Here is a 26,991-nt window from a genome sequence, read left to right as displayed (position 1 = left end):
ATCAATATTTGACATAACTCATGACATCACACAGTGACAAAATACATTTCTTAATACACTTAAAGGCAGCAAAAAGATCCAAAGACAAAGGAGAAAATTATACAGGTATGTTATGATATTTATAGCATGACTATTCACAAAATGAAACAGAACACTGGCATGTGATCCCAATGACTGAAACACTGAGGTAAATTTTTAAAGTATAATCAGCAAAAGAAAATCCTACTATTGTTTTTAAGCCTTAAAATAAAGATGACTGAAGCTGGGTGTGGTAGCTCATGTATGTCATCCCAGTACTCAGGAGGCTAAGGCAGGACTGCCCTGAAATTCAAGGCCAACTAAGGCTACACAGTGAGTTTTAGGACAGCCTAAGCTACTGTGTGAGACCCTGTCTTGGACAAAACAAAAGCCAAGGATAACTATTACTGAATTCCTATGAACATAGGATAATCCTCAGAACATATATTTTTATCCCCATTTATTTTCTGTATCTTTGAGTATGCATTTATGAGCCTGCCAAATATACTTCCTATTTCACATTGTTCTTTAGGGAGTGGGTTCTGAGTCCTATGAAATAAATATATTCTCATAAATTGTATAAACATACAAAAGCACTCTTCATTTCCAACATGGCTCTGAGTCAATAACCTAAAATGGCAATGTACTTCAATTCCTCACTCACTATCTGCTCAGGAAACATCTCAGTTTACCTGCTTTCCTCATGTCATTCATTTATGACCAAAGAACACAAGCACAGAGGCTGCATGAGCAAGTATGGAGGCCAAAGTCTGAGAACTGTGCTTTCCAATAACCAACTAGGTTTTTGATTTTCTGGTTTCAAGATCTATTTAGGCCACTGCTTCCATACTGGAAGATTCCTGACAGCACTAGTCCCTTATACAAGGGTTTGGTGGTCATAAGCCTTGGCTATTAATAACTAAACAGGAACCATAGGACCTGTAAGGCCCAGGACTAAGGGTAATTTCCACATTAAAGATTAAGCTATGTGCTTTCCATTCTCTGTCAAGGATCCCTGAATAGAAATAGAAATTGAGTGGAGTATACTGTGATGAAGCAAAAGGCTCTGGCTTGGGAAAGAGTCAGAGTCTCTCTCTCTCTCTCTCTCTCTCTCTCTCTCTCTCTCTCTCTCTCTCTCTCTCTCTTCACCATAGGACGCTGGTTGGGGGATGGGGAGGTTAATACTCCTGAATTAAATTGAAAAAGAATGCTTGGCTCCAGTTTGGAGTCCATTGGGGTGGCTGTTTGACAGGAGGCACACATAGAGAGAAAAGAGGATGATTCAGATTGTGGCTGTTATTATCCATATCCTAACCCTAAATCCAGGAAGGATGGAATCAGCTCATCCTTAACAAAAGGGGACTGACTCCAGAATTAAAACCATCACGTTTCCAACCACACACTCAGAAATATATTTTCATAGTTGTTCTGTGTTCCATTTTAGGGTTACAAGAGCTACCCTTGGCTTGCACAAAGCAAGGAAACAAGTATAACTTCCTAATGAGACATAAGGTTAGGCCTGACATTGTGGTGTCACCACTCTGGGTCCTAAACCACACTCACCTTTCACTGTATTCCTCATCGAATTTTACTAGCAAGAAATGAGAGAACACAGGCATCAGAAGTGAGCACCCACCTGCGATGACCACCATGAGCAACCCAAGTCAAGACTTATATCCAGCCCTCTTTCTCATCGCTCTGTGGCCTGTCCCCTGGGGTGTCACAGTTCCCTGGGAAATCCCCAGTACCCTCTGCAGATCTAAACTGGGGCGGGGAGTGGGGATCGATGCTGATGGAGAGCGGCACAGCAGAGATAAAACCAAGCAAAGGGGTCAAGGAACCACCTCTGTGTCTTTCATCTTGCTTCCTAGTAAAGAAACGTCGAAACGGGACAGAAAAAAAATGCCTTTTAACGGGAGCAGAAAGCCAAAAAAAAAAAAAAAAAAAATACCGCAGACAGTTGACCTTGGAAACCCACAACGTCTCAGCGGGAAACGCAAAAGAAGAAACTCATTGGAAGTGAAGCGGGAGCACTGCACGGCACCAGGAGGAGCACCCACCGCCAGCCGCCCTAGGGATGTGGGCCGGGGCAGTGGCAGGGGACTTACCATAGATCATGGCCAGTCCGGTCTCGTGAAGGAAACGCACCCGGCGGTGCTTGAAAAGCCAGATGGTGAGGATGGTGAGGGTGAGCAGCAGGATGAAGGTGAGCAGGCTCACGCTGTCCTGCCGGTGGCTCTCCTCCGCCTCCTTCTCAGTGGCAAGCTCCTCCATGGCGCTGCTGTCCTCAGCCGCCGCCCCAGAGGAGGAGGCCGCGGCCCCAGCCCGCAGCCCCCGACCCAGCAGCATGGGCAACAGTGGCAGCAGCAGCAGCCGCGGCGACAGCCCCGGAACAGCTCTGCCGGGACCCGGGCGCGCCGCGTCACTAGGCTCCATGACTCCGCGGTCGCCCGTGCCTTTTCCACGCGGGGACCAGCAAGAGCCCGCGCCGTCGGCAGCTTCCCGCGGTGCGGCGGACTAACCCCGGTGGCCACGGCCGCAGCTCCTCCTCCCGCTGCTAGCGCCTAGCCGGGGCTGCGCCAAGCTGCGGGGGAGGGGCGCGCGCAGTGCGCAGGATCCCCAAGCGCCGCCCCCCGCCCGCGCACCTGTTCGTCCCCCGCCTAGAGGAGCGACAAGGCCACCCGGCTGTCCGGGCGGGGCGAGCTCTATCCTCCCCTCTGTCCGGCGGGCGGCCAGTCCTTCCGCCGCGCTAAGCTGCTGGCCCTGTCTAGGAGTACCTGGTCAGACTGTCTGAGGTAGGTTAGCCAGTTCCTGAGTAGCAGCTGCCACGCTACCTAAATGGAACGGCAGAGGTCATTCCCTCCTGGCAAGAAACATCAACTTGGATCAATTCATTGCAAGGTCTCCAGACCTGTCCTTAGCACCACCGCTAAGAGTTTGAAGTCACATGGGTCTGTGACTGGGCCCAGGAAAGGGGGGTGGAGGTTCCCAGGACTGACACTCTCTCTCTCTCTCTCTCTCTCTCTCTCTCTCTCTCTCTCTCTCTCTCACACACACACACACACACACACACACACACACACACACACACACACACACACCCTCAATTTTTCTCAGAGTCTTTTAGGCATTATTCAAATGAACTGTGTTCAAGTCAGCCTCAGGTTAAAAGACTTGATTGTAAAGGCAATCCTTGAGAGTGATGAAATAAATACCTCCATCATCTAGATTGCAACTAATCCCCTTGAGGGAAAGGGGGCTGAGTTAAGGGAACTAAAGACTCTTGCCATTTTGTGTAGAAGAGCTTCAGATGGAGTGCACTAAGGTGGGCAAGAGGATCGTTTTTTCCTGATGACCCTTTTAATGCTGTCTTCCTGTTAACTCGGAAAACAAGGGAGGCTTTAGTTAAAACTTTTAGATCAAGCCCAACTCTGAATTAGGACAAGGTCTTCAGAAGACAAAACCTCTTGGAACAAATTCTAATAACTAGAATAGTTATTCTCTAGACTAACTAGAGCAACCACCTTGTTTCTCTAGTCAAGAAAGAAAAGGAAGCTTAATATGACCTCTTGATGTTGAGCACTCTATTTACTGAGTCTCTGATATCCCTACCAACTGCCCGTGCTTTCTCAGTCAGAGGAGATTACAATCGGGAGAATTTGCTAAAGAATTCAGGAAAACTCTTCAGAACACCCTCTGTCCTCTCTAGGTGAGCATTTAGCCAAGACTGCTTAGTACCTTCTTTACAGCAGGGAATCTCTTCATCTTGATTTTAGCCAGGATCTTTCCCTACTTCTCCACAAATATATAAAACACTGCAAAGAGAACCACCTCGTTGAGCCTAGTCCATGCCTAAACCTGTGAGATAATGAAATGATTGGACCTATTTTAACTTACCATAGTATTTGAAGATGGTCTCTTCTAACATCAGACATCCAGAAGACTAATTCTTACATAAAGTAGTTGACTTGGGAAGAGCATGAAAAGTCTTACCTCACTACTCACAAATATATATCAAAGAAAACACATTGTTACCATACATATTTATATTTGCAAACTAGCTTATGCAACCCAAAGGTTCTGATTCCAATTAATACAGAGTAATCCATGCAACTGATTTTCCCCAGGTATGGTGGCTCTATGCCTATAATCCCAGATGCTCCAGAGGCTGAGGTAAGAAGGAATTGGAAAAGGGATCAAAGGTTAGTCTGGGCAACATAACAGGATTCACCTGGCCATCCCAAAACAAATGTGAGCAAACTGCATAAAAAGGACATTAAATATTCTGAAAAGAAAATGTTGACTGGTCACTTCATGAAGAACAGCAGAACTGAAGGAAATCAGGATTAGCAGTGAGTTCACCATTCATTTTTCTTCCAGTCTTCACCAAAATAGATTCAAGTCAACCTAGAAGGGTGAATTGACATAGACAAAGAGAGCTCCAGAAGAAAGAGGAAGTAGGTCTCCTAATGCTCAGAGAACAAAGCAGAAATGCCATTTAACTTCTTCCTTCATGATCTTGTACACTATGGCAGCTGCACAAGAGAAGGAAGCAGTACCTCAAGCAGTCAGACTGTCAGGAGTGGGGACAATCTCCCCCTCTGAGTAGAGGAACTGTGGTCCAAAGACAGTGGATGCCATTCCCCAAAGCTTCATCTCTCTCTCTCTCTCTCTCTCTCTCTCTCTCTCTCTCTCTCTCTCTCTCTCTCTCTCTTTCTCTCTCCCCTCCCCCTCCTCCTCCCCCTCCCCCTCCCCCTCTCCCTCTCCCTCTCCCTCTCCCTCTCCCTCTCCTTTCTCTCCCCTTCCTCTTCCCCTCCCTCTTCATCTGTCTCCACTCCTGCTACTTGGTGTGAGACAAAGTTACAAGAAGTTACAGCAGACTTCTAGTCAAGACTTCTATGTTTCTCTTAATAAACCCAGGAAATTTCAAATTACCAGGGAAACTGTGGAAAAGAAGCTCAAAGAAAAAGTTGATTGTGAATTCCTAAGTTTACTCTAACCTGAATGAACATGGAACTCATCCTGAACAACATACCAAAGATTGTGATGACTAAGGAACATTCCAAGTTGTAGAAAAGCTACTGTTAAAAGTGTGCATGTGATCCCGGTACTTAGGAGACAGAATAGTTCTGCATAATTTTCAAAAATGTAATTAGTTTTGGTGGTTCAATCCACAAAGTGCAGGTCAGAATTTGTGGTCTAAACCAAATCATTTTGATTACAAGTTAAAACAAAAATGAAAATATTTCTAGATAACATAAAACTGTAAATGTCCAACTTTTTTGTTTTGTTTTTTCAAGACAGGGTTTCTCTGTGTAGCCATGGTTGTCCTGAAATCACTTTGTAGACCAGACTGACCTCAAACTCAGAAATCCTCCTGTCACCACCTCTCAAAAGTGCTGGGATTAAAGGCATGCACCACCAACACCCAGCAAATGTCTAAAAATATAAGCTAAATTTTTCAGCACCTAAAAAACCAAAGTTCCTAATTCATACTCTTGTATGCAACTATTACACACCAATGCTAAGATGATAAAGATGTGGAATTACCTCGAAAAAGGTTGGCAAAAACTACTCTAAAATTCCAACAAGGACAAATGTTCTTTTTTATTTGTTTGTTTGTTTATTATTCTTAACAAATGCTCTTTAAATAAATGCAAATATTAAAAAATTCAGCAAAAGCCAGGCACTGGTGACACATCTCTTTCATCCTAGCCCTCAGGAGATAGAGATAGGCAGATCTCTGTGAGTTCAAGACCAGCCTGGTCTACAGAGCAAGTTCTAGGATGGCCAAGGTTACATGAAAAAACCCTGTAGCCTATAGCAAAGAAGTAAGAAATAATAGAAGGATTGAAATTTTAAGACTGAAAAATATAACTGAAATTTTAATTCATTTTTATTGGGTATTTTTTATTTACATTTCAAATGTTATTACCTTTCTGGTTTCCCAACCATAAGCCCCCTATCCCATCCCATCTCCTTCTTCTGGCCTCCCCACCCTGACATTCCCCTACACTGGGCATTGATGGGTACAACAGAAGAATGGCTTTGAAAGAGTCAATACATTTGAAGCCAGAACAGTAGAAATTAGCTAAGCTAAACCATAGAAAGGAAAAAGACAAGAAATACACAGAGCCAGACTGATCTGTAGGATAATACAATAAAAGTCTAACATATGTGTCTTTAGAGATTCTGAAAGAAATAGAAAATAATGTTGAGACAAAACATGTGAAAGTATAATATTTAAAACTATTTCAAATTGAACAAGAGACATGAATAAACCAGATTAAGGACCTCTTCAAACAAAATAAATCTTAAGGATGTCCAGATATATTCAGTGTGTGAAAAGAAACACAAGACATCTTTTCAAACAGAAAGGTAAAAATAATGCTATGTATAGAGTAATAACAATTTAAATGACTATGGGTTTCTCATTAGAAAATTTAAACCATTTTAAAGTGATCAAAGGACTATCATTCCAAAGAAATATAGCTAGCATAATAGTTTCAAGATGAAGAAATTATACCAAGAGGACACAATCTTCTAGAAAGCATAAGGTAAACACTTCTCATTTTAACAGATAAGCATTACCCTAATACCACAATCAAATGGAAAACAGAAGAAAGTTGTAGATCCCAATATCTCTCAATAACCTATTCATGAACACAAAAATTCTCAACAACATCTCTTAAAAGCTGCATCTAGTAATACGTAAAAAGAAGCATGTACCATGACCAAGTGTATTCCTGTAGTTGAAAAGCTGATTCACCATGAGGAAATCAAGCAATGCTTGAATTTTTTTTCCTCTTCTCAGGTGACAGAATTTTCTTAGAAAATCCCAAGGAATATATAAAATCCTAGCACTAAATATATAAAAAGTTCTGAAAGAACTCAGGATATAAGATTTGAATGAAATCTAGTAATATTTTCTTTCTTTTTTTTTTCAGTTTTCATTTTTATTAACATTTTATTCATTTACATTTCAAATAATATCCCCCTTACTGGTTACCCCTCCACAAATCCCCCACCTCACTCCCCTCTGCCCCCTCCCCTTTTCTGCTATGAGGGTGCTCCTCCACCCACTCCCGCCTCACCGCTTTAGCATCCCCCTATGCTGAGGCATCAAGCCTCCCTAGGACCAAAGGCCTCCGGTCCCGTTGCTGTCAGGCAAGGCCATCCTCTGCTACATGTGTATCTGGGGCCACGGATCCCTCCAGGTACACTCCTTGGTTGGTGCTCTAGACTCTGGGAGAACTGGGTGGTCAGGCCAGCCTATGTTGTTCTTCCAATGGGGTTGCGATCCCCCTCCACTCCTCCAGTCCTTCAGCCAGCTCCCCAACCAGGCTTCCTGAGCTCAGTCTGATGGTTGACTCCAAGCATCCACATCTGTATTGGTCAGTTGCTGGCCATACCTCCCAAGGGACCACCCCACCAGGTTCCTATCAGTAAGCACCTCTTGACTATGGCAACAGTGATGGGTTTGGTGTCTGCAGACATGATGGATCCCCAGGTGGGTCCGCCCCAGTTGTCCCTTCCCTCAGTCTCTATTCCATTTTTTGTCCCTGTTTTTTCTTTGAACAGGAACATTTCTGGGTTAAAAGACTTTTAGATGGGTGGGTGTCCCCATCCCTCAAACAGGGGCTGTGCCTATCTATTGGAAGTGGTCTTAGAGGTTCTATCTCCTCCTTCTCTGGCATTACAGCTAAACTCAATCACGTTGGGTCCAGGGAGCCTCACGTTTACCCAGTGTCTGGGACCCTCCAGTGGCTATCCCCAGCTCCTCACCCTCCCTGATACATATTTTTGTTCCTTTTCCTGACCCTCTGAATCTCTCTCACATCTCCTCCAGATTCTGATGCTGCCACCCTTATTTCCTTCCCTTCCTTTCTCCCTCCCTTATCTCTCTCTCCTTCTACCTCTCACAATCGTCCTGTTTCCCCCTCAATTTAGGACTGAAGCATCCACACCCTGGTATTCCTTCCTACTCTGTTTCATATGGTCTATAGGTTGTATCATGGGCATTGTGAGCCCTTGGGTTAGTATCCACTAATTACTGAGTGCATACCATGTGTGTTTTTCTGTGATTGGATTATCTCACTCAGGATGATATTTTCTAGTTCCATCCATTTGCCTAAGAATTTCATGAAGTCATTGTTTATAATTGATCTGTAGTACTCCATTGCATATATGTACCCCATTTTCTGTATCCAGTCTTCTGTTGAAGGACATCTGTGTTCTTTCCAACTTCTGGCTATTATAAATAAGGCTGCAGAGATCCAGGTACACTGGGTCTTGAGTTCAAGGTCTCACCTTTGAAGCTGGATGTGTCAGAATACCTGAGGAGTCAAGCTGCAACTGGGGTGTGGGCTGTGTGGGATCAACTCCAGCACCAGGGCTCTGCTCCTGGCCAGCACAGGTGGGAACTAGAAACTAGTAATATTTTCAAATGCAAGCAATGTGTAATTAGAGGCAAAAGCTATTAAAACATATCATTTACATTACAAAAGTGATAGAAACATTTAGATATAAATTTTACAAAATGTGTTTAGCATCTATATGCTTAAAAACTATAAAACATAGGTTACATAAATCAAAAGATACTTAAATAAATAGAAACACATACCATGTTAATGGGTTGGAAAACTAAACTTAGTAAAGACAAGAATTCTCCCCGACAGTTTTTTATATACATATATATAAACATACACATACACATACATATACATATAATGTAACCCCAATAAAATGTCCAGTTAGATTATTATATATTATAAATATATAAATGATTTATAATATAAATAATAACTATATATAAATATAAAATTATAAATATATAATAAGGTTTTTTTTATTAACTTGAGTATTTCTTATTTCAAGTGTTATTCCCTTTCCCGGTTTCCAGGCAAACATCCTCCTAATCCTTCCCCCTCCCCTCCTTTATGGGTGTTCCCCTCCCCATCCTCCCCCCATTGCCGCCCTGCCCCCAACAATCTAGTTCACTGGGGGTTCAGTCTTAGCAAGACCCAAGGCTTCCCCTTCCGCTGGTGCTCTTACTAGGATATTCATTGCTACCTATGAGGTCAGAGTCCAGGGTCAGTCCATGTATAGTCTTTAGGTAGTGGCTTAGTCCCTGGAAGCTCTGGTTGCTTGGTATTGTTGTACACATGGGGTCTCGAGCCCCTTCAAGCTCTTCCAGTATAATAAGAAGTTTTTAAACAACTAGAAAAATTAAAACAACTAGACCAGCCAAAACAATTTTGAAAATAGTTATCAACTTAAGACTCACTCTAAAGGTAGTATTAAAGTAATAATAAAGTATTCAATCATCAAATCAGTGTATTTGGAATTATTAGAAAGGAATATATCTTGAGCTAACTTTTATACCTGATTAAAAACTTAATTTCAGTAGCTTATATATTAAATTTAACATGTAAATCTGTAAAATTTTAGACAAAAAAAGGATAAAAGGCTTCCTTCCTAACTTGGGGCTAGACAAAGAGTGCTTGGATATGTCACTGAAAGCACAATTATTTGTTGAAAATTTTGGAGTTGGGGATTTAGCTCAGTGGTAGAGCACTTGCCTAGGAAGCACAAGGCCCTGGGTTCGGTCCCCAGCTCCGAAAAAAAAGAACCAAAAAAAATTTTTTTGATGATTAGAACGTATCAAGCTTGACAATTTTTGGACATTTTTTTAAAGGATATCCCTCATCTTAAGCTGTCAAGTGGTGTGTATAATTACAACCATAAGCCAGCATGTTCAGCTTTTGCAAAAGAATCTTTTTTTTTTCTTTTTTTGATCCTGGGTCTCACTATGCATGTAGTTCAAGATATCTTCAAATTTACAGAGATCTGCCTGCCTCTGCCTCTGCCTCTCTGCCTCTGCCTCTGCCTCTCTACCTCTGCCTCTGCCTCTGCCTCTCTGCCTCTGCCTCTGTCTCTACCTCTGCCTCTGCCTCTCTACCTCTGCCTCTGCCTCTCTACCTATGCCTCTGCCTCTGCCTCTCTACCTCTACCTCTGACTCTCTACCTCTGCCTCTGCCTCTGCCTTTCTGCCTCTGCCTCTGCCTCTGCCTCTGCCTCTGCCTCTCTGCCTCTGCCTCTGCCTTTCTGCCTCTGCCTCTGCCTCTGCCTCTGCCTCTACCTCTGCCTCTGCCTCTCTACCTCTGCCTCTCTACCTCTGCCTCTGACTCTCTACCTCTGCCTCTGCCTCTCTGCCTCTGCCTCTGCCTTTCTGCCTCTGCCTCTGCCTCTGCCTCTGCCTCTGCCTCTCTGCCTCTGCCTCTGCCTTTCTGCCTCTGCCTCTGCCTCTGCCTCTGCCTCTCTGCCTCTGCCTCTGCCTTTCTGCCTCTGCCTCTGCCTCTGCCTCTGCCTCTGCCTCTGCCTCTGCCTCTGCCTCTGCCTCTGCCTCTGCCTCTGCCTCTGCCTCTGCCTCTGCCTCTGCCTCTGGCCCTGTCTCTGCCTCTGCCCCGCCTCTGCCTCTGCCCCTGCCTCTGCCTCAAGTGTACACCAGCAACAACAACAAAAATCTTTTTTGGTTTGTTTGTTTGTTTGTTTGTTTGTTTTTGAAACAGGATATCACTATATAGCCTGGAACTCAGGGAGATCCTCCTGCCTCTGCTTCTTGAGTTCTGATATTAAAGAAGTATACCACCACACCCTGCTCAAAAGAGTCATTTGAGATGTTGTTTAGTAAATGAGTCCTATTGTAGTATATCATTTTCATATATGACTATAACATACTTGGATTATATTCACTGCTTCTATACTCTCTGACATCCCTAAAAGGAGGACCATTTTGAAAATCAAAACTATTGCTCTGTTGAATAGACCAGTAGATTCTAGGGAGTTAATAGAAAAGGAGGGTATAACTATGATCTATGTGTTAAGGAAGTTTGGGTGAGTATAGCATAAATATGATAGTGGTTGTATAAATCAGCACATGTGTTAAATTGCTCTAACTCTGCAGTTTGATGAATTTCAGTACAGATCAATTTAAACAAGTCCTCCTTTTGATTACTCTAAGTACTCTCCAGTTTGGTGAAGGTTTAAAAAGCAAGTGATGGCCTTAAGAAATCCTTTCCCGGGTTGGAGAGATGGCTCGGCCATTAAAGACTAAGCTCACAACCAAGAATATTAGAAATCCTTGACTGATGTGCCCTGACTTCAGTTACCATGAAGTGTGATAGGCGGTGGCAAGGAGAGAAACTCTGAAGCCTGGAACTCAGGCATATGTAGCAGGGTGCTGTGAAATGTACAGGGATAAATATCAGGACCCTAGTCATGAGCCTGCTTTTCTTGAATAGGAAGCAAGAGGAGGCAAAAAGAGCTCCCCAATGAACCAGAGAGTGGCTAATTTACTCAGAATTTAACAAGCAAACTCAAAACTTCTTTGGATATTCACACCATAGGACATTAAAGGCAGATAATTGATTCTCTAGGTGATAGAAGAGCTGAGATGTCAACAAGCTCACAACAGGTCGCTGGAACTCCACAGGCTGGAGCCATAAAGAAGAGAAGGAGTTTGACCATTGGGATTACCTTTTCCTTTCAAAGAAGGGAACAGGGTCATATAAGAGAAGCTGACAACTCAGGAGCTTATCACACTTGGGAGGGGGATGCAAGGCAGCCTGGGGGAGAAGGGCTTCCTTAATTCTCACTGTTCCTAACTGCATTGCTTCAACACTAATTTGCTCCAACCTGAAGCTGCTTTTAGCTCTATGCAGATCAGTCAGCAGCAGCCCTTCCTTATGAGCTCAAATACCAATTCCGTGAGATCTGGGTGCTATGCCGAATCCCCAGTTTCTTATAGCACTTGTCTCTTCTCTATTGTTCTCCCAACCTTATACATGGTAGCTAGTACTTCTCCTAATTACTGTCTTGCACCTGCCTTTGTGGTGTTCTCAGTTCTCCAATACCTTCGTGACAGATTTCCTCTATTAAATTTCTAGTGCTTCTGTTTTCTTCTCTGGATTGTGAACTTAAAAGTATAAAATCAAGGACAGCCTCTGGTTAGACTAGCCCTGGATTCCTAGTGTTTCTTTTGCCTCTGCTCAGATTTGTTTATGAATTTGAGAACAAAACCCTCAATTCCTAAGCATGGTCCATAAGACGTTCAGTAGACAATGCTAGAAACTCTTAATATTTGTAGTGTAAATACAAAGAGGATTAAAATTTTCACCTTTTTGAAGTTTGTGCTGCCTTTGTCATTTGCTATGGCTAATGAAATGAAAGTCACTGCCAGGCAGAAGTTTGTAAGGGCAGCTCGACAATTATCTGGGCTACCTCCACTTGCAGTGGTGAGTGCTAAATCCCTGGGTAGAGGTGGTAGCATTCTAAGGTAGACAAGTTGTCTGGGAGATAATTTGAGTTATGTTGGGACTACTTAAGGTTGTTACCACAGTACGCTTGTCCTCAATACTCACACGAATTTATTCTAAGGACCAATACACAAATGTCCAAGTTCCTTATGTAAAATGTCATGCATGCGTGCATGTGTGCATGTGCGTGCGAGTGTGCGTGTGTGTGCGTGTGTGTGCGTGTGTGTGTGTGTGTGTGTGTGTGTGTGTGTGTGTGTGTTATAACCCTTCCCCAAGGCTCAAAGTCCATCATGAAAGATGGGTCAGAGAGACTGTAGGTGTCTGAATTCAGGAAAGATCCTGTCAGTAACTTCTGGATATGACAGGATTGCTGCCCTCATGACACATAGCAGCTGTGGTTACCTGCACAGCTTCAAGACAGTCAACAGTCAAGAGTACAGTGGAAAGGCCCAAGAGCTCCTACTCCTAACTGAAATACTATGAAGAGTTAATGTCTTCTGGTGGATGGTTGAACAATTTTCTATAAGGGTTTATAATGGGGTGACTAAATAATAATTTAATGTAGAAGATATACAAATGTAGGATTCAAAGATATAGAGAGTGACGTGTCTGGAACAAATTGGAGAAATATCATCAAAATATATTGGCAGAAATTCTCAAACAATAGAAAATTTAAAGTATATTCATTAATATTATGGACCAAGAGAATGTTTTATTGTATAGGGATGTTTCATTAAGTGACTTTAATGAACCCTGTTAACTACAACATGTTGACCAATTCTCTGAGTTTAATGAGAGAGCATTATCTAATTTGACTTTAATAAATTTTCCAGTGCCTATTTACAAAATCATAAACATTATTTCCAGGGAAACATCCAACAGTGGGCTAATATAACAATATATTCAGAAAATTAAAACACTATATATGAAAAAATAAATAAAATGGGTTTCATATCTAAACATAGCATTCATTATAGAAGATACTCAAATGACTGAGAAATTCATAAGAAATATTAATCATCCTTGTACATGACAGAAATGCAAATCAAAATTACTCTGAGATCCCCTTTCACACTTGTCTGTATGACTAAAGTTACTAACACATGTGACAACTCAAGTTGACTGGGTTATAGAGCAAGGGTAACATTCATATTATCCTGATAGAAATGCAAACTTCTACAGCAACTTTGCAAATCAGCATGATGGTTCTTCAGGAAGGTAAGAATGGGTAAACCTCAAGATACAACTCCAGGGCATATATCCAAATGTTGATTCATCCTAGTATAGAGAACCTTGCTCAACACATGTTCATTGAACTTCTATTATAATAGTCAGAATTTGGAAATATACAAGTTGTCCCTTAATGGATGAATGCATAAATAAAATGTGGTGCATTTAGATTGGCACTGCTTAACAGCTACAAAAGGCAAAAAGATAACATACGATTTGCAGGACAATGAATGGATCTAGTAAAAGTCATTCTGGATGAGGTAATCCAGACTGAAAAAGACAAATGGGGTACCCATACACTTAAATGTGGATGTTAGCTGTTCATTCTTCAATCAGTGTAACTATATGTTCAGTGTAGTGTAAGAGATTAGGGAAGTGGGACAGACTGTCCTAATTTTGGGAAGTACAAATTTACTTATGGATTGCTGAGGGACAATGTCAGGAACAGGTATGTCAAATGTGAAGAGACAGGGAAGAGGGTGACAAGGGAGGGAATAGAGAGAGTGGCAGTTAAAAGTGAGGCCCATTTGAGGCAGTGTATGGAAGCCTAATTGAGTAGAAACCATAATTGCTTTTTACACTTTTTATGAAAGTAACTAATGATTTATTATAAGTGCAAAGACACAAGATAAAATATTGATTTGGTTTGTCTATATGAAATTTCTATAATAAGTAAGTCACAACAATTATGGATTTTAACTTTCAATGAACCTATGTTAGAGATAATGACTATCTACTCCTTATGGAGACATCTTACCATCTATTATATATTAGTCATTTTATTTGTTTACATTTCAAATGTCATCCCTCATGATTAGTCTCTCCACTTTGAACCCCTGCCATCCTGATCCTCCTTGTTTCTAAGAGTGTGCTCCTCCATCTATCTAACCACTTCAACTTCACCCCTCTTGCATCCCCCTTCTCTGGGACATCAAGTTTCTACAGGGCCAATTGCCCCCCTTCCCAGAGATGGCAGATGAATCAGCTGTTGCTACACATGCTCTACACTTTATGTAGCAGGAGCCATGACCTGGACTATATATACTCTTTAGTTAGTCATTTAATCCCTAGAAGCTCTGAGGGCTCCAGCTAATTGATACTGTTGTTCTTCATAGTGGGTTCCAATCCCCTTCATCTCCTTCAGGCTTCCCCCTAACTCTTCCATTGTGGTCCCCAGGCTTAGTCCAATGGTTGCCTTTGAATATCTGCATCTATTTCATGAACAGGGGTTCATGAAAGACTTGAAGGGAGCCTCAGACTCGGAAATAAGGTAACAGGATGTAGTGGGTTTTTGGGGTGTTTTGTTTTGTTTTGTTTTGTTTTGTTTGTCCATTAGATATTGACAAAGAACCGCATTCACACAACACTCTTTCCTAAATAACCTCAGGTCTGGCCCATAGTTCTGCTTGCTGGAACTCAACTTGCTGCGTGGATTCCTTTTGATCCGGGATGTGCATCTGGGTCCATGGACTCAATGACTCTGGGAAAATGGGTTGTTTCTCAGAGTGAAGGTATCTCCATAGGACTCGGGGAGTGAATGCTTTGTGGTGGCCAGACCTGGGCTTTTAAGGTATTTTGGCTAATCATATTTGAGGCATATACATTACTCCCATGTGACACATTCTTATCTGGCTCACACACACAGTTACAGCGGTCCCTTATACAGGGCTTTTCTTAAATGTTACATTTTATTTTTATAATAGTGGTATTACCCATGAGCAATTCATGACTAGATAGCACTCTCCTGTTAAGTAGAACTACGGTTAGAAGTGTTCATATAGGATTCATTTAGCCATTTGCACGTAGCAATCTTTGGTGTTGGTGTGCACAATATGAAATTATAGTTACAATTGTCTTGTATTATAATTGATAATTGGGACATGGCCAAAGATGTGTGTTCCATTTTGATGTCTTGTACGTGTGGGTAGACATATGTGTTTGCTCCTAGTTTTATGGTATCCTCAAGTTGTATTTATATTGAGCTATTTGTGGTGTTGACTGCTGATCATAAAAAAGTGGTCAACTGATATTACATATTTATTGTATAGTTTTTGAGGTATAGCTTTGGTATGGTATCCTGGGTATGCACTATCCAGGAATATTTGTATTAAGGGTATCTCACATATGCCTTCTGAGCAAAATGATCATTTTTCATTGTGTTTGAAAATTTGGTGTTCTTCTCCCAAGTCCTGTTGTGAATATAATTTCCAACTCTTTCTACTTCCACAAGATTACTTTTATACATTTGGCACATTATCAAATTATGGTTTTGGGTTATGAGATTTTGAGTTCTGTTATATTCTTGTTAAAATTTATGTCTGAATACTTGAATTTCAGTATTCATGGTGTTTACTATAGTGTGGAGTGAGTCCAAACTTTCAGGTAGTGCATGGAGTGCCTGAGCTGATGTTTTATTAATATTCTTTATATTAAAATTCTTGCTTTTATAGGTGTTATGACTACTGCTTCTGCTACAGATCCACCAATTAAACCTCCTATCATGGCGCCTGCCATAAATGCTTCTACTGCAAGTAGTTGTAGGGACTTTCTCCAAAATTTATTTGGGCTGCTGCACTGGTAATTAAAATTATCTATTTCTCCACAATATAATTTTGATGGTTTAAATTCTTGGAATGATACAGAAACCTGAATTTTCCGAATTTTATTTGGTAGTATAATTTCTACTGATAAAGTTGTATCTGGTACTACAAAAGGGGCTTCCTTTACTGTGAGTGGTGCAGGTGGTGGATTTAAACAATTCTAGTGGGTAATGTGGTTTCATGAATCTTAGACTAGTTTTATTGATTCCAGCATAATTTGTTGTGATATTAAATTCTCTATCAACTAATCAAGGGTTGTTATGTGAGTGTTCTGATTTTTGCCAATCTTATAATGACATGGGTAGGTATATGATCGTACCCCAGTCATCTCGTCTTAACATCAGATTTCCTTTGGGTTTTTGTGCTGTACAATCCAACATTCGCCAATCCTGGTATTGAGGATGTGGCAATATGTAACTAAAGTAATATGGTAGGCCTGAATGATATATTGTCCTTGCATTATTTTCTGTAATCCCCCATGTTTTCTACCATCAGATAGTCCTTTCTGGTGCTTGGATGTAGTACTTGGGGGTTAGGCTGTCTAAATCATACTGTCATCCTACTGTCAGTATCTGTGTTGCTGTCAGATTAGGTTTTTCATATCTAATATTATTTAGCCTTGTGTAATTAAACCTAGGTATATTTATCCAATCACCCAAGCTAGGAAGACATTGTGGCATGGAGCAAAATTTTGCATATATCTTCATTGCTTGAAAATTGACCATGGTTAAATTTCCTATTATGTCCCAGGGTATAGGGAAATCCATTCTTCTGCCATTTACTGCTGTATCACAGATGTATCTAAGAGTTTTATACTCTCCATCACATATATTCATGTAATGATGCTCATTATAAGTTATATTTTATAATTGTAATGTAAAATATATTCCTATTGGTTCTAAGGGTATATTTTTTGTCTTAAAATCCAAATTTATTTGGTGACTGTGTTGCTAACATGGATATGTTTCTTCTTAACATTGGCAATCGCCAAAATATGGGTATCATTTTTTATGAACCCATATATCCTTTATCTGTATTATGCCTGTGATGTTACTTCCTTGGTCCCAGGTTACCATATGTGTGGTATGATTGTATAGACCATTGTCTTGTTTGAACAATGGTAAGAATGCTGCTGTGTTGCCTTTGAGTGGGGTATGTGTAACATGTACATAGTGTAAATAGAGTCCAACTTGTCCTGTGACTTTCACTTCCATGAGTATTGTGTGTCTTTCCTTGTCTGGTGTTGAAGAATAATAGTTTCTACTGAAGCAGTTCCAGGCTATCCCTGGCATTCTATCTATATCATTCTCTGTTTTCCATTTTCTCATCCTTGAGTATCCCTGAGATACTAAAAAGCATTCATGCATTGTTTTTGGTGCAGCATATATGGTGGATCAAGTTTTTCATGTAATGATGTCTGCCACAGTTATGGTAGGATACTAGTCAATACTAATGGTTGTCTATAATGTTCCATCCCCAGGGCCATAACTGAAATCCATTCCTCCCAGGTAGGTCAATTCTTGGTTTCTATTAGAGTTGCCCATCTTAGGTCAGGATAATAGCTTAGTGTGCAAAATCAATGTTGGTTTGGAAAGCCAGTCACACAGTTCTAATTATTTTGTAACTCGGGGTATATGTGGTCATGTAATTCTTCGGGACACCTATTTCTCCAGGGTTTTGGTAAGGTTGTTATGCCACTCTTTTTTTTTTCTTTTTTTCGGAGCTGGGGACCGAACCCAGGGCCTTGCGCTTGCTAGGCAAGCGCTCTACCACTGAGCTAAATCCCCAACCCCTGTTATGCCACTCTTAAGTGTGTATGGTACAGCGAATTCCTTGCATTGGGTCCAATTCATGTTAGGTCCCGGTTTGCATGTATTTACAGTCGCATGTGCCATTGGCACTGTGGATATTATTGTTCCACTACCTTCCTTGGTTTCATTATAGCAAGCATAGTCCACATAATCCTCAGTATAATCACGTTCTTGTTCTTCCCATGTAAGGGAAGTAATATTAAACCACATACTAACTGCTTCTCCTTCCAGTCCAGTGTGATTAAGGTACTGTGTATAGTTTGGGGAAAGTTGAATTTATTGCCAGATCACAATCGAATGTAGCATCAATCTCTCCACCTACAGTGGTGGTTTTGTAGCCTCCCTTCACATTAAGGGTGTTTGGTCTAATCTTGGAAGCTATATACCAGTTGTTTATTAAATATAGCTCTAACACTGGAAGCGTTGAACCATACTTCATTAAAGTGGCTTTTCGTTGGGTTTCTTTCATACCTATTTGGATTATATCCATCCTTTTGTTCTTAACTATATGTCTTACTGGGGTGATACCATGCTACTTGTCTCCAGTGTCCACAGCTTTTGTACCAATCGTAATTGAGGCAATAAACATACTTGGTCCAGAAGTTGCTAATTCTCAGCTGATACGTTACCCATATTCTATCATCCATCCACCATCTAGGTATCCTATATAGTGTATCCTATAAAATTAGGTCTATGGGGAGGCCATGATAACTGTGGTCTAGGGGTAATGGTCATGGACTTTGCACCATGTGTAGCCGGGTTACTGATATTCTCAGTGCGAATGGCTATCACTAGTGATCCTGGGAGTGTCAGCAGGTGTGTGTGTGGAAGTATGAGTACTGGCACTCCCAGTTGTACTGCTATTCTTTTTGCCATTAGTGGGATATTCAAACAGGTAATACAGGATAAGTAAATACTTAATATGTACTTATTTGCCATTAGTGGGATATTCAAACAGGTAATACAGGATAAGTAAATACTTAATATGTACTTATTTCATACATTCAGCAATATAATACAACCAACAATTCACAAATTAACAAGTAAAGGGTTAGTAGCAATATCTAATAAAGATAGTAGCAGAAAAGTAATCATTAACTCTGGATCTCTGCCACTGTGTGTAACCAGCAAACAGTATAACTGGCAATCAGGCTGGTAGCACTATTAATGCTACATAATTTAGCACAAAATTTAATCCCACATCGATTGCTGGAACAATTCCCAGCAAAATGACAATAATCAGGCGTATTGTATAAACAAGAGCTCTCACACAGGCACACAGGCAAACATGCACATTGCCTACTAGCACGATATTAAGTCCTCCAGCTATGTTAGCTGTAGTCCTCCCTTGCTGTTTGTGGTCCATAAGGTGTTTCCAGTGCTGGGAGCTAGGATTTCTGTCTGGGTCAATTTGTCCTTGTTAATCTATCTACATCATTGTTCTATTTGGTTTGTAGGTCATCTCTATTTTGATGAGCATCTACATGATGTACTTTTATTTTAATGTCTTTTCCTATTTGTGATAATTCTAACCACGCATCTTTATAATATAAGTCTTTAGCATTAATTGTCCAATCAGTCAGTCTTCATTTCCCTGAACAAATTGCTATATTGCTGGCCACACACTAAGAATCTGTGAAAAGATGTATATCCTTTCCATTATCAAGGGACTGTCTAGTTGCCAATAAGGCTGCTATTACTTTCTCCCAATTTGCTTTTTCCTTCCTCTATTATCACTATTCCATCATCTGGCATGAAATCTGCTGCTTACCAGCATATCACATTGTTTTTAGCCATAGCTATGATGTCTTACACAATCTGACATCCTTGCAGTGGCCCAGCTATGGTCATCTTGAGATGTTGTGGAACTCCTTTTAACAGGATTTTCCTAAACTGGGGCAACACTGGTGCTTATTGAGGGATAGGAACATGGTTATAGATGTAATAATGTACTCCTTGTTTTCTTGCTAATTCAATTGCCTTATGCAGGGTACTCCTTTTTACCAATGCCTCAAATTGAGTTAAATCTAAGGAGGGGAACACATGTCTCCAAGTTGCAGTTATCTAATAGAGCAGTGGGTGTGCATCTCCTCAGAGAGAGCATATATCAACAGCTTGACAGTACACCTAAAAGCTCTAGAACAAACAGAAGTAAATATATCCAAGGGGAATAGATTGCAGGAAATAATCAAACTCAGGGCTGAAATCAACCAAGTAGAAACAAAAAGAACACTACAAAGAATCAACAAAAACAGGAGCTGGTTCTTTGGCAAAATCAACAAATAGATAAACCCTTTTCCAGACTAACCATAGGGCACAGAGATATTATCCAAGTTAACAAAATCAAAAATGTAAAGGAAGACATAACAACAGAATCTGAGGAAATTAAAAAATCTAATCCTACAACAAAACCCTACATTCAACAAAACTGGAAAATCTGGATGAAACTGACAATTTTCTAGACAAATATCTGGTACCAAATTAAATCATGATCAGATAAACCATTTAAACAGTTCCCAAATGCCTAAAGAAATAGAAACAGTTATTAAAAGTCTCCCAACCAAAAAGAGCTCAGGACCAGTTGAGGTTAGCACTGAATTCTATCAGACCTTCATAGCAGAACTAATGCCCAACTATTCCACAAAATAGAAACAGAAGGAATACTACACATTTCCTCCTGTGAAGCCACAATTATGCTTGTGCTTAAATCACAAAACACTCCCAACAAATAAAGAGAACTTCAAACCAATTTCTCTCTTTTTTTTATTAACTTGAGTATTTCTTATATACATTTCTAGTGTTATTCCCTTTCCCGGTTTCCGGGCAAACATCTCCCTCCCCCCTCCCCTTCCTTATGGGTGTTCCCCTCCCCACCCTCCCCCCATTCCAGCCCTCCCCCCAACAGTCTAGTTCACTGGGGGTTCAGTCTTAGCAGGACCCAGGGCTTCCCCTTCCACTGGTGCTCTTACTAGAATATTCATTGCTACCTATGAGGTCAGAGTCCAGGGTCAGTCCATGTATAGTCTTTAGGTACTGGCTTAGTCCCTGGAAGCTCTGGTTGCTTGGTATTGTTGTACATATGGGGTCTCAAGCCCCTTCAAGCTCTTCCAGTTCTTTCTCTGATTCCTTCAACGGGGGTCCTATTCTCAGTTCAGTGCAAACCAATTTCTCTTATTATTATTATTGATGCAAAAGTACTCAATAAAATTCTCACAAACCAAATCCACGTACACATTGAAATGATCATCCATCATGATCAATTAGTCTTCATCCCAGGCATGCAGGGATGGTTAAATATACAGAAATCCATCAATGTAATCCACTATGTAAACAAACTCAAAGAAGAAAACCACGTGATCATTTCATTACACGCTGAGAAAGCATTTGACAAAATTCAACACCCCTTCATGATATGTCTTGGAAAGATCAGGAATTCAAGGCCTATACATAAGCATAGTAAAAACAATATACAACAAACCAGTAGCCAACTTTAAACTAAATAGAGAGAAACTTAAAGCAATCCCACTGAAATCCATAACTATACAAGTCTGCCCACTATCTCCCCAACTTATATAGTATTCCCTCAAAGTCCTAGCAAAAGCAATCAGACCGCAAAAGGAGGTCAAAGAGATACAAATTGGAAAGGAAGAAGTCAAAATATCACTATATGCAGATGATATGATAGTATATTTAAATGACCGCAAAAGTTCCACCACAGAACTTCTAAGTCTGATAAACTACTTCAGCAATGTGGCTGGGTACAAAATTAACTTAAACAGATCAGCAGCCTTCCTCTACTCTAAGGATAAGCAGGCTGAGAAAGTAATGAGGGAACGGACAACCTTCACAATAGTCACTAATAACATAAAATACCTCGGTGTGACTCTAAGCAAGCAAGTGAAAGATCTGTATGACCAGAACTTCTCTTGCATAAATATAGACTTATCTGCACTGAGACAAGTTTTAACATTGCCTACATTCACATGAGATAATGAACAAGGTATCTGATAATAACTACTGGTTTTCCTCTACCATAAAATAAGTAAAATGCTGTTCTGTGAATCCTAACATTACTAAAAGAATCTGTTATCTCCTGAAAGAAATAGGTGATAAAAAGAGAATATGTTGAGTGTTTGGGGCTTGGAAGGAAGGCTGGAGTCCAGGTCTCCACAACTTCAGTGTTTCAGTGCAATTCAGCAGCTTCTCTTTACTAGAATTGAGAAAATATCTGGCAGAGACATGACCATCCATGATTCCAGGAATAGGAAGTTTTCAGTGTGTAATATGAAATTTAGATGCCCAAAGGCATTAGAAGACACATTGGTATGGATAGGCAAGGGGGATATTTCCTTAGAAAAAGCATGTCTATTTAAAAACAGAGTTGATCAGGCCGAAGTGTACTTGCAGCACTAGTGGAGTGAACTTGTGGCTCCCACAGGACCTTACTCTGCTTGCCCACCAAGAAGCAATACAAGGGGCCCCAGGTCCCCATGTTCCTCAATCTCTCAGGAGAAGGTGACTCTGCTAGGCTGCTCCAGGCAAGGCAGTCAAGGCCAAGACCAGTGACAATGGTGGGCCCTGCATGCTGACCACCAGACAGCAGCACTAGCAGAGGCAAGAACTATGCTGGAAGATGGAGAACCTGCTGTGCTGTGGGCGCTGCTTCAAGGAGCACCAGCGCCAGGACTGGAAGAAGTACAAAGTGGTGTGCAAGACCAGAGAGGACCCCTGAGCGCAGCTGTGCATGCTGTGTCCTGAGTCATGCCCCTGCCATGTGGGGCCCTCAGAGCCATGCTGCTGCAAGGATGCCCTAGGAGGGGAGAGTGCTGTGGCCTCCTGAATACTGGTTTCCAGGTTCCAGAGCAGCAGAGGAAAGGACAATCCAGGCCAGGGACACCCCAGCTCTTAGCATCATCCACCTAGCAGGTCTCTGGGTCTGAGCATACCAGCTGCACCCTGTGGGAGGCAGCACTATGGAGGTGCTGTGTCTTCGCTGAGAGCTGCTGCCCAATGGGCAGAGCGAGCCTCTGCCTGTGATGAAACTGGCACTGGACTGCATTGTGCTGTGGATGAACAAGTACAGCATCTGAGTAGAGGAGAACACCCTGTGCTGGGAGACAGGGCAGCAAATCAGTGAAGAGTTGCGTGCCCTGCACAACTCTGGCAAATTCAGGGACATGCAGCTGGTCAGTCAGTAGAGTGACTCTTCCAAGGACATCCGGCGGGAACATATCACCTGGATTGAGGGCAAAGAGCTGGACTCAGAGACCATCCATCACCCTGCTCATGAGCAGCATGGACAACTCATCCACCACAGCAGTGGGAAGCTGGGAAACTGCAGGATAAACTGCTGAAAGAAACTTTGGCCCTCAATTCTTGTCAAACTCCATTGGCCCTCTTGTGATCACTCTGGTTCACCCTGAAGAACTAAAACAAATTTCCTGTGCTGATGGGCTATCCAGATGTGATGCTAACTTTCAGCATGTGAAACTCTGCCTGCAGACAGGATACACCCTGCTATTTGTCAGGTGACCAAGGGATTCTGTTGACTCTCTGACCAGCATTAACTGATCACATGTATACACCCAGAGCACAAGGCATTTCGTGACTCTGTGGATGTTATCATCTTGGTGTATCATGCTGACTGGTCTCCTGAACCAAGACTTGAGAAGCTGAATAGAACAAGCTTTACTTTCCCGAAGGGCTTAGTCAGCTTTGAGACTGCTTTTCTTTTCTTCATTGACATGACATGGGGGATATTTGGAATTGGGCATCTATTATGTTCAGCCAGGGCTGTTCAGAGTGGGGCAGCACCAGGCCATGATTGCTTGTTACTCAGGCAACAAAACAGGCTATATTCATCACAACAATAACCCAAATGGAGATAGAAGATGCATGACCTGTATATATTGCCTAAATAAAAGCTGGGATGCCAAGGTAATTGAAGGTATTCTTCAAATTTTTCCAGAAGGCAAAGCCCAGTTTGCTGGCATTGAACACAAATTTGATAGAATGCTTTTTTTCTAGTCTGACAGGCATAATCCTCATAAAGTACAACCAGCCAACACTGCAAGGTATTCAATAACTGCTTGCTATTTTGATGCAAGATGAGTGAGCAAAAAGTAAAATAAAATATCTAACAGGGGAGAAAAGTGTGAGCATTGAAATCAAGCAACAATCAGTCAACAAAGATATCTAGCAGGGTCTTGGATCCAGCAGTACCCCTGTCACCTACAGCCTCTCAGTTGACTTTTGTGTACTCAGGGATATCTGGACAGATGAACAGAGATACCTGTCTGGTATTTCAGCTGGAAGTCAGGAAACTTCGACAGGTGTCATCAAACAGAGGGCTTCATCTGCTAGGACTATAGTGTGGGGTCAGTTCCAAATCTGTGACTGCTCTTGGCTGCTGACTTAAGAGGAGATGCCATTGGTGGAGAGTAGCTTTTCATCTGTACATGAGTCAAGGGCCCTTTGTAGGATTTTCTTCAGTCTTCTATCTTGTCAGACCGATCATCTAACTGAGTTCATTTCATCAGCATTTTAAATCAATTTTGAATTTAGGGATTTTTTTCTACTAGGTACAATTTATCAAAACTGAATTAAAAAAGTACAGTATTATCCTCAAAATAAAAAATAAAAACATTAGTAAATAAAATTTATATTTAAATGCAAACCTTTACATAATTTTAAAATATTTAAATAAGAACATGAGAAGCAGAAAAGCCAGGGGATCTAGTAAGCAGGTGATGTAGGGCTTTCCTCCTCCTATTTTTTTTTTATTAACTTGAGTATTTCTTATATACATTTCGAGTGTTATTCCCTTTCCCGGTTTCCGGGCAAACATCCCCCTCCCCCCTCCCCTTCCTTATGGGTGTTCCCCTCCCAACCCTCCCCCCATTGCCGCCCTCCCCCCATAGACTAGTTCACTGGGGGTTCAGTCTTAGCAGGACCCAGGGCTTCCCCTTCCACTGGTGCTCTTACTAGGATATTCATTGCTACCTATGGGGTCAGAGTCCAGGGTCAGTCCATGTATAGTCTTTAGGTAGTGGCTTAGTCCCTGGAAGCTCTGGTTGCTTGGCATTGTTGTACTTTTGGGGTCTCGAGCCCCTTCAAGCTCTTCCAGTTCTTTCTCTGATTCCTTCAATAGGGGACCAATTCTCAGTTCAGTGGTTTGCTGCTGGCATTCGCCTCTATATTTGCTGTATTCTGGCTGTGTCTCTCAGGAGCGATCTACATCCGGCTCCTGTCGGTCTGCACTTCTTTGCTTCATCCATCTTGTCTAATTGGGTGGCTGTATATGTATGGGCCACATGTGGGGCAGGCTCTGAATGGGTGTTCCTTCAGTCTCTGTTTTAATCTTTGCCTCTCCCTTCCCTGCCAAGGGTATTCTTTTTCCTCATTTAAAGAAGGAGTGAAGCATTCACATTTTGATCATCCGTCTTGAGTTTCGTTTGTTCTAGGGATCTAGGGTAATTCAAGCATTTGGGCTAATAGCCACTTATCAATGAGTGCATACCATGTATGTCTTTCTGTGATTGGGTTAGCTCACTCAGGATGATATTTTCCAGTTCCAACCATTTGCCTACGAATTTCATAAACTCGTTGTTTTTGATAGCTGAGTAATATTCCATTGTGTAGATGTACCACATTTTCTGTATCCATTCCTCTGTTGAAGGGCATCTGGGTTCTCTCCAGTTTCTGGCTATTATAAATAAGGCTGCGATGAACATAGTGGAGCACGTGTCTCTTTTATATGTTGAGGCATCTTTTGGGTATATGCCCAAGAGAGGTATAGCTGGATCCTCAGGCAGTTCAATGTCCAGTTTTCTGAGGAACCTCCAGACTGATTTCCAGAATGGTTTTACCAGTCTGCAATCCCACCAACAATGGAGGAGTGTTCCTCTTTCTCCACATCCTCGCCAGCATCTGCTGTCACCTGAGTTTTTGATCTTAGCCAATCGCACTGGTGTGAGGTGAAATCTCAGGGTTGTTTTGATTTGCATTTCCCTTATGACTAAAGATGTTGAACATTTCTTTAGGTGTTTCTCAGCCATTCGGCATTCCTCAGCTGTGAATTCTTTGTTTAGCTCTGAACCCCATTTTTTAATAGGGTTATTTGTTTCCCTGTGGTCTAACTTCTTGAGGTCTTTGTATATTTTGGATATAAGGCCTCTATCTGTTGTAGGATTGGTAAAGATCTTTTCCCAATCTGTTGGTTGCCGTTTTGTCCTAACCACAGTGTCCTTTGCCTTACAGAAGCTTTGCAGTTTTATGAGATCCCATTTGTCGATTCTTGATCTTAGAGCATGAGCCATTGGTGTTTTGTTCAGGAAATTTTTTCCAGTGCCCATGTGTTCCAGATGCTTCCCTAGTTTTTCTTCTATTAGTTTGAGTGTGTCTGGTTTGATGTGGAGGTCCTTGATCCACTTGGACTTAAGCTTTGTACAGGGTGATAAGCATGGATCGATCTGCATTCTTCTACATGTTGCCCTCCAGTTGAACCAGCACCATTTGCTGAAAATGCTATCTTTTTTCCATTGGATGGTTTTGGATCCTTTGTCAAAAATCAAGTGACCATAGGTGTGTGGGTTCATTTCTGGGTCTTCAATTCTATTCCATTGGTCTATCTGTCTGTCTCTGTACCAATACCATGCAGTTTTTATCACTATTGCTCTGTAATACTGCTTGAGTTCAGGGATAGTGATTCCCCCTGAAGTTCTTTTATTGTTGAGGATAGCTTTAGCTATCCTGGTTTTTTTGTTATTCCAGATGAATTTGCAAATTGTTCTGTCTAACTCTTTGAAGAATTGGATTGGTATTTTGATGGGGATTGCATTGAATCTGTAGATTGCTTTTGGTAAAATGGCCATTTTTACTATATTAACCGTGCCAATCCATGAGCATGGGAGATCTTTCCATCTTCTGAGGTCTTCTTCAATTTCTTTCCTCAGTGTCTTGAAGTTCTTATTGTACAGATCTTTTACTTGCTTGGTTAAAGTCACACCGAGGTAC

General features: G+C 41.5%; 1 protein-coding gene and 1 pseudogene across 2 annotated transcripts in view; one reads left to right on the top strand and one right to left on the bottom strand.

Annotated features, from left to right (window-relative positions):
• The window catches only part of Slc9a7 (solute carrier family 9 member A7), a 181,025-nt gene extending 178,084 nt beyond the window's left edge, over window positions 1-2,941 (bottom strand). Inside the window, exon 1 of one of the 2 annotated variants that reach the window (XM_006256637.4) lies at window positions 2,127-2,941. In XM_006256637.4, coding sequence (XP_006256699.1) covers window positions 2,127-2,454 — 328 coding nt within the window. In that variant the 5' untranslated portion in view covers window positions 2,455-2,941. The remainder of the gene's footprint in view (window positions 1-2,126) is intronic. The other variant, NM_001401002.1, reaches the window with a different exon arrangement.
• A 20,104-nt stretch (window positions 2,942-23,045) lies between these two features.
• Egln1-ps1 (egl-9 family hypoxia-inducible factor 1, pseudogene 1) lies at window positions 23,046-25,248 on the top strand (annotated as a pseudogene).
• The last annotated feature ends 1,743 nt before the right edge of the window (window positions 25,249-26,991 follow it).

The sequence above is a fragment of the Rattus norvegicus genome, chromosome X (genome assembly GCF_036323735.1).
Source record: "Rattus norvegicus strain BN/NHsdMcwi chromosome X, GRCr8, whole genome shotgun sequence".
In the NCBI taxonomy this organism is placed as follows: Eukaryota; Metazoa; Chordata; class Mammalia; order Rodentia; family Muridae; genus Rattus; species Rattus norvegicus.
This window is presented reverse-complemented; position numbering and strand designations above follow the sequence as displayed.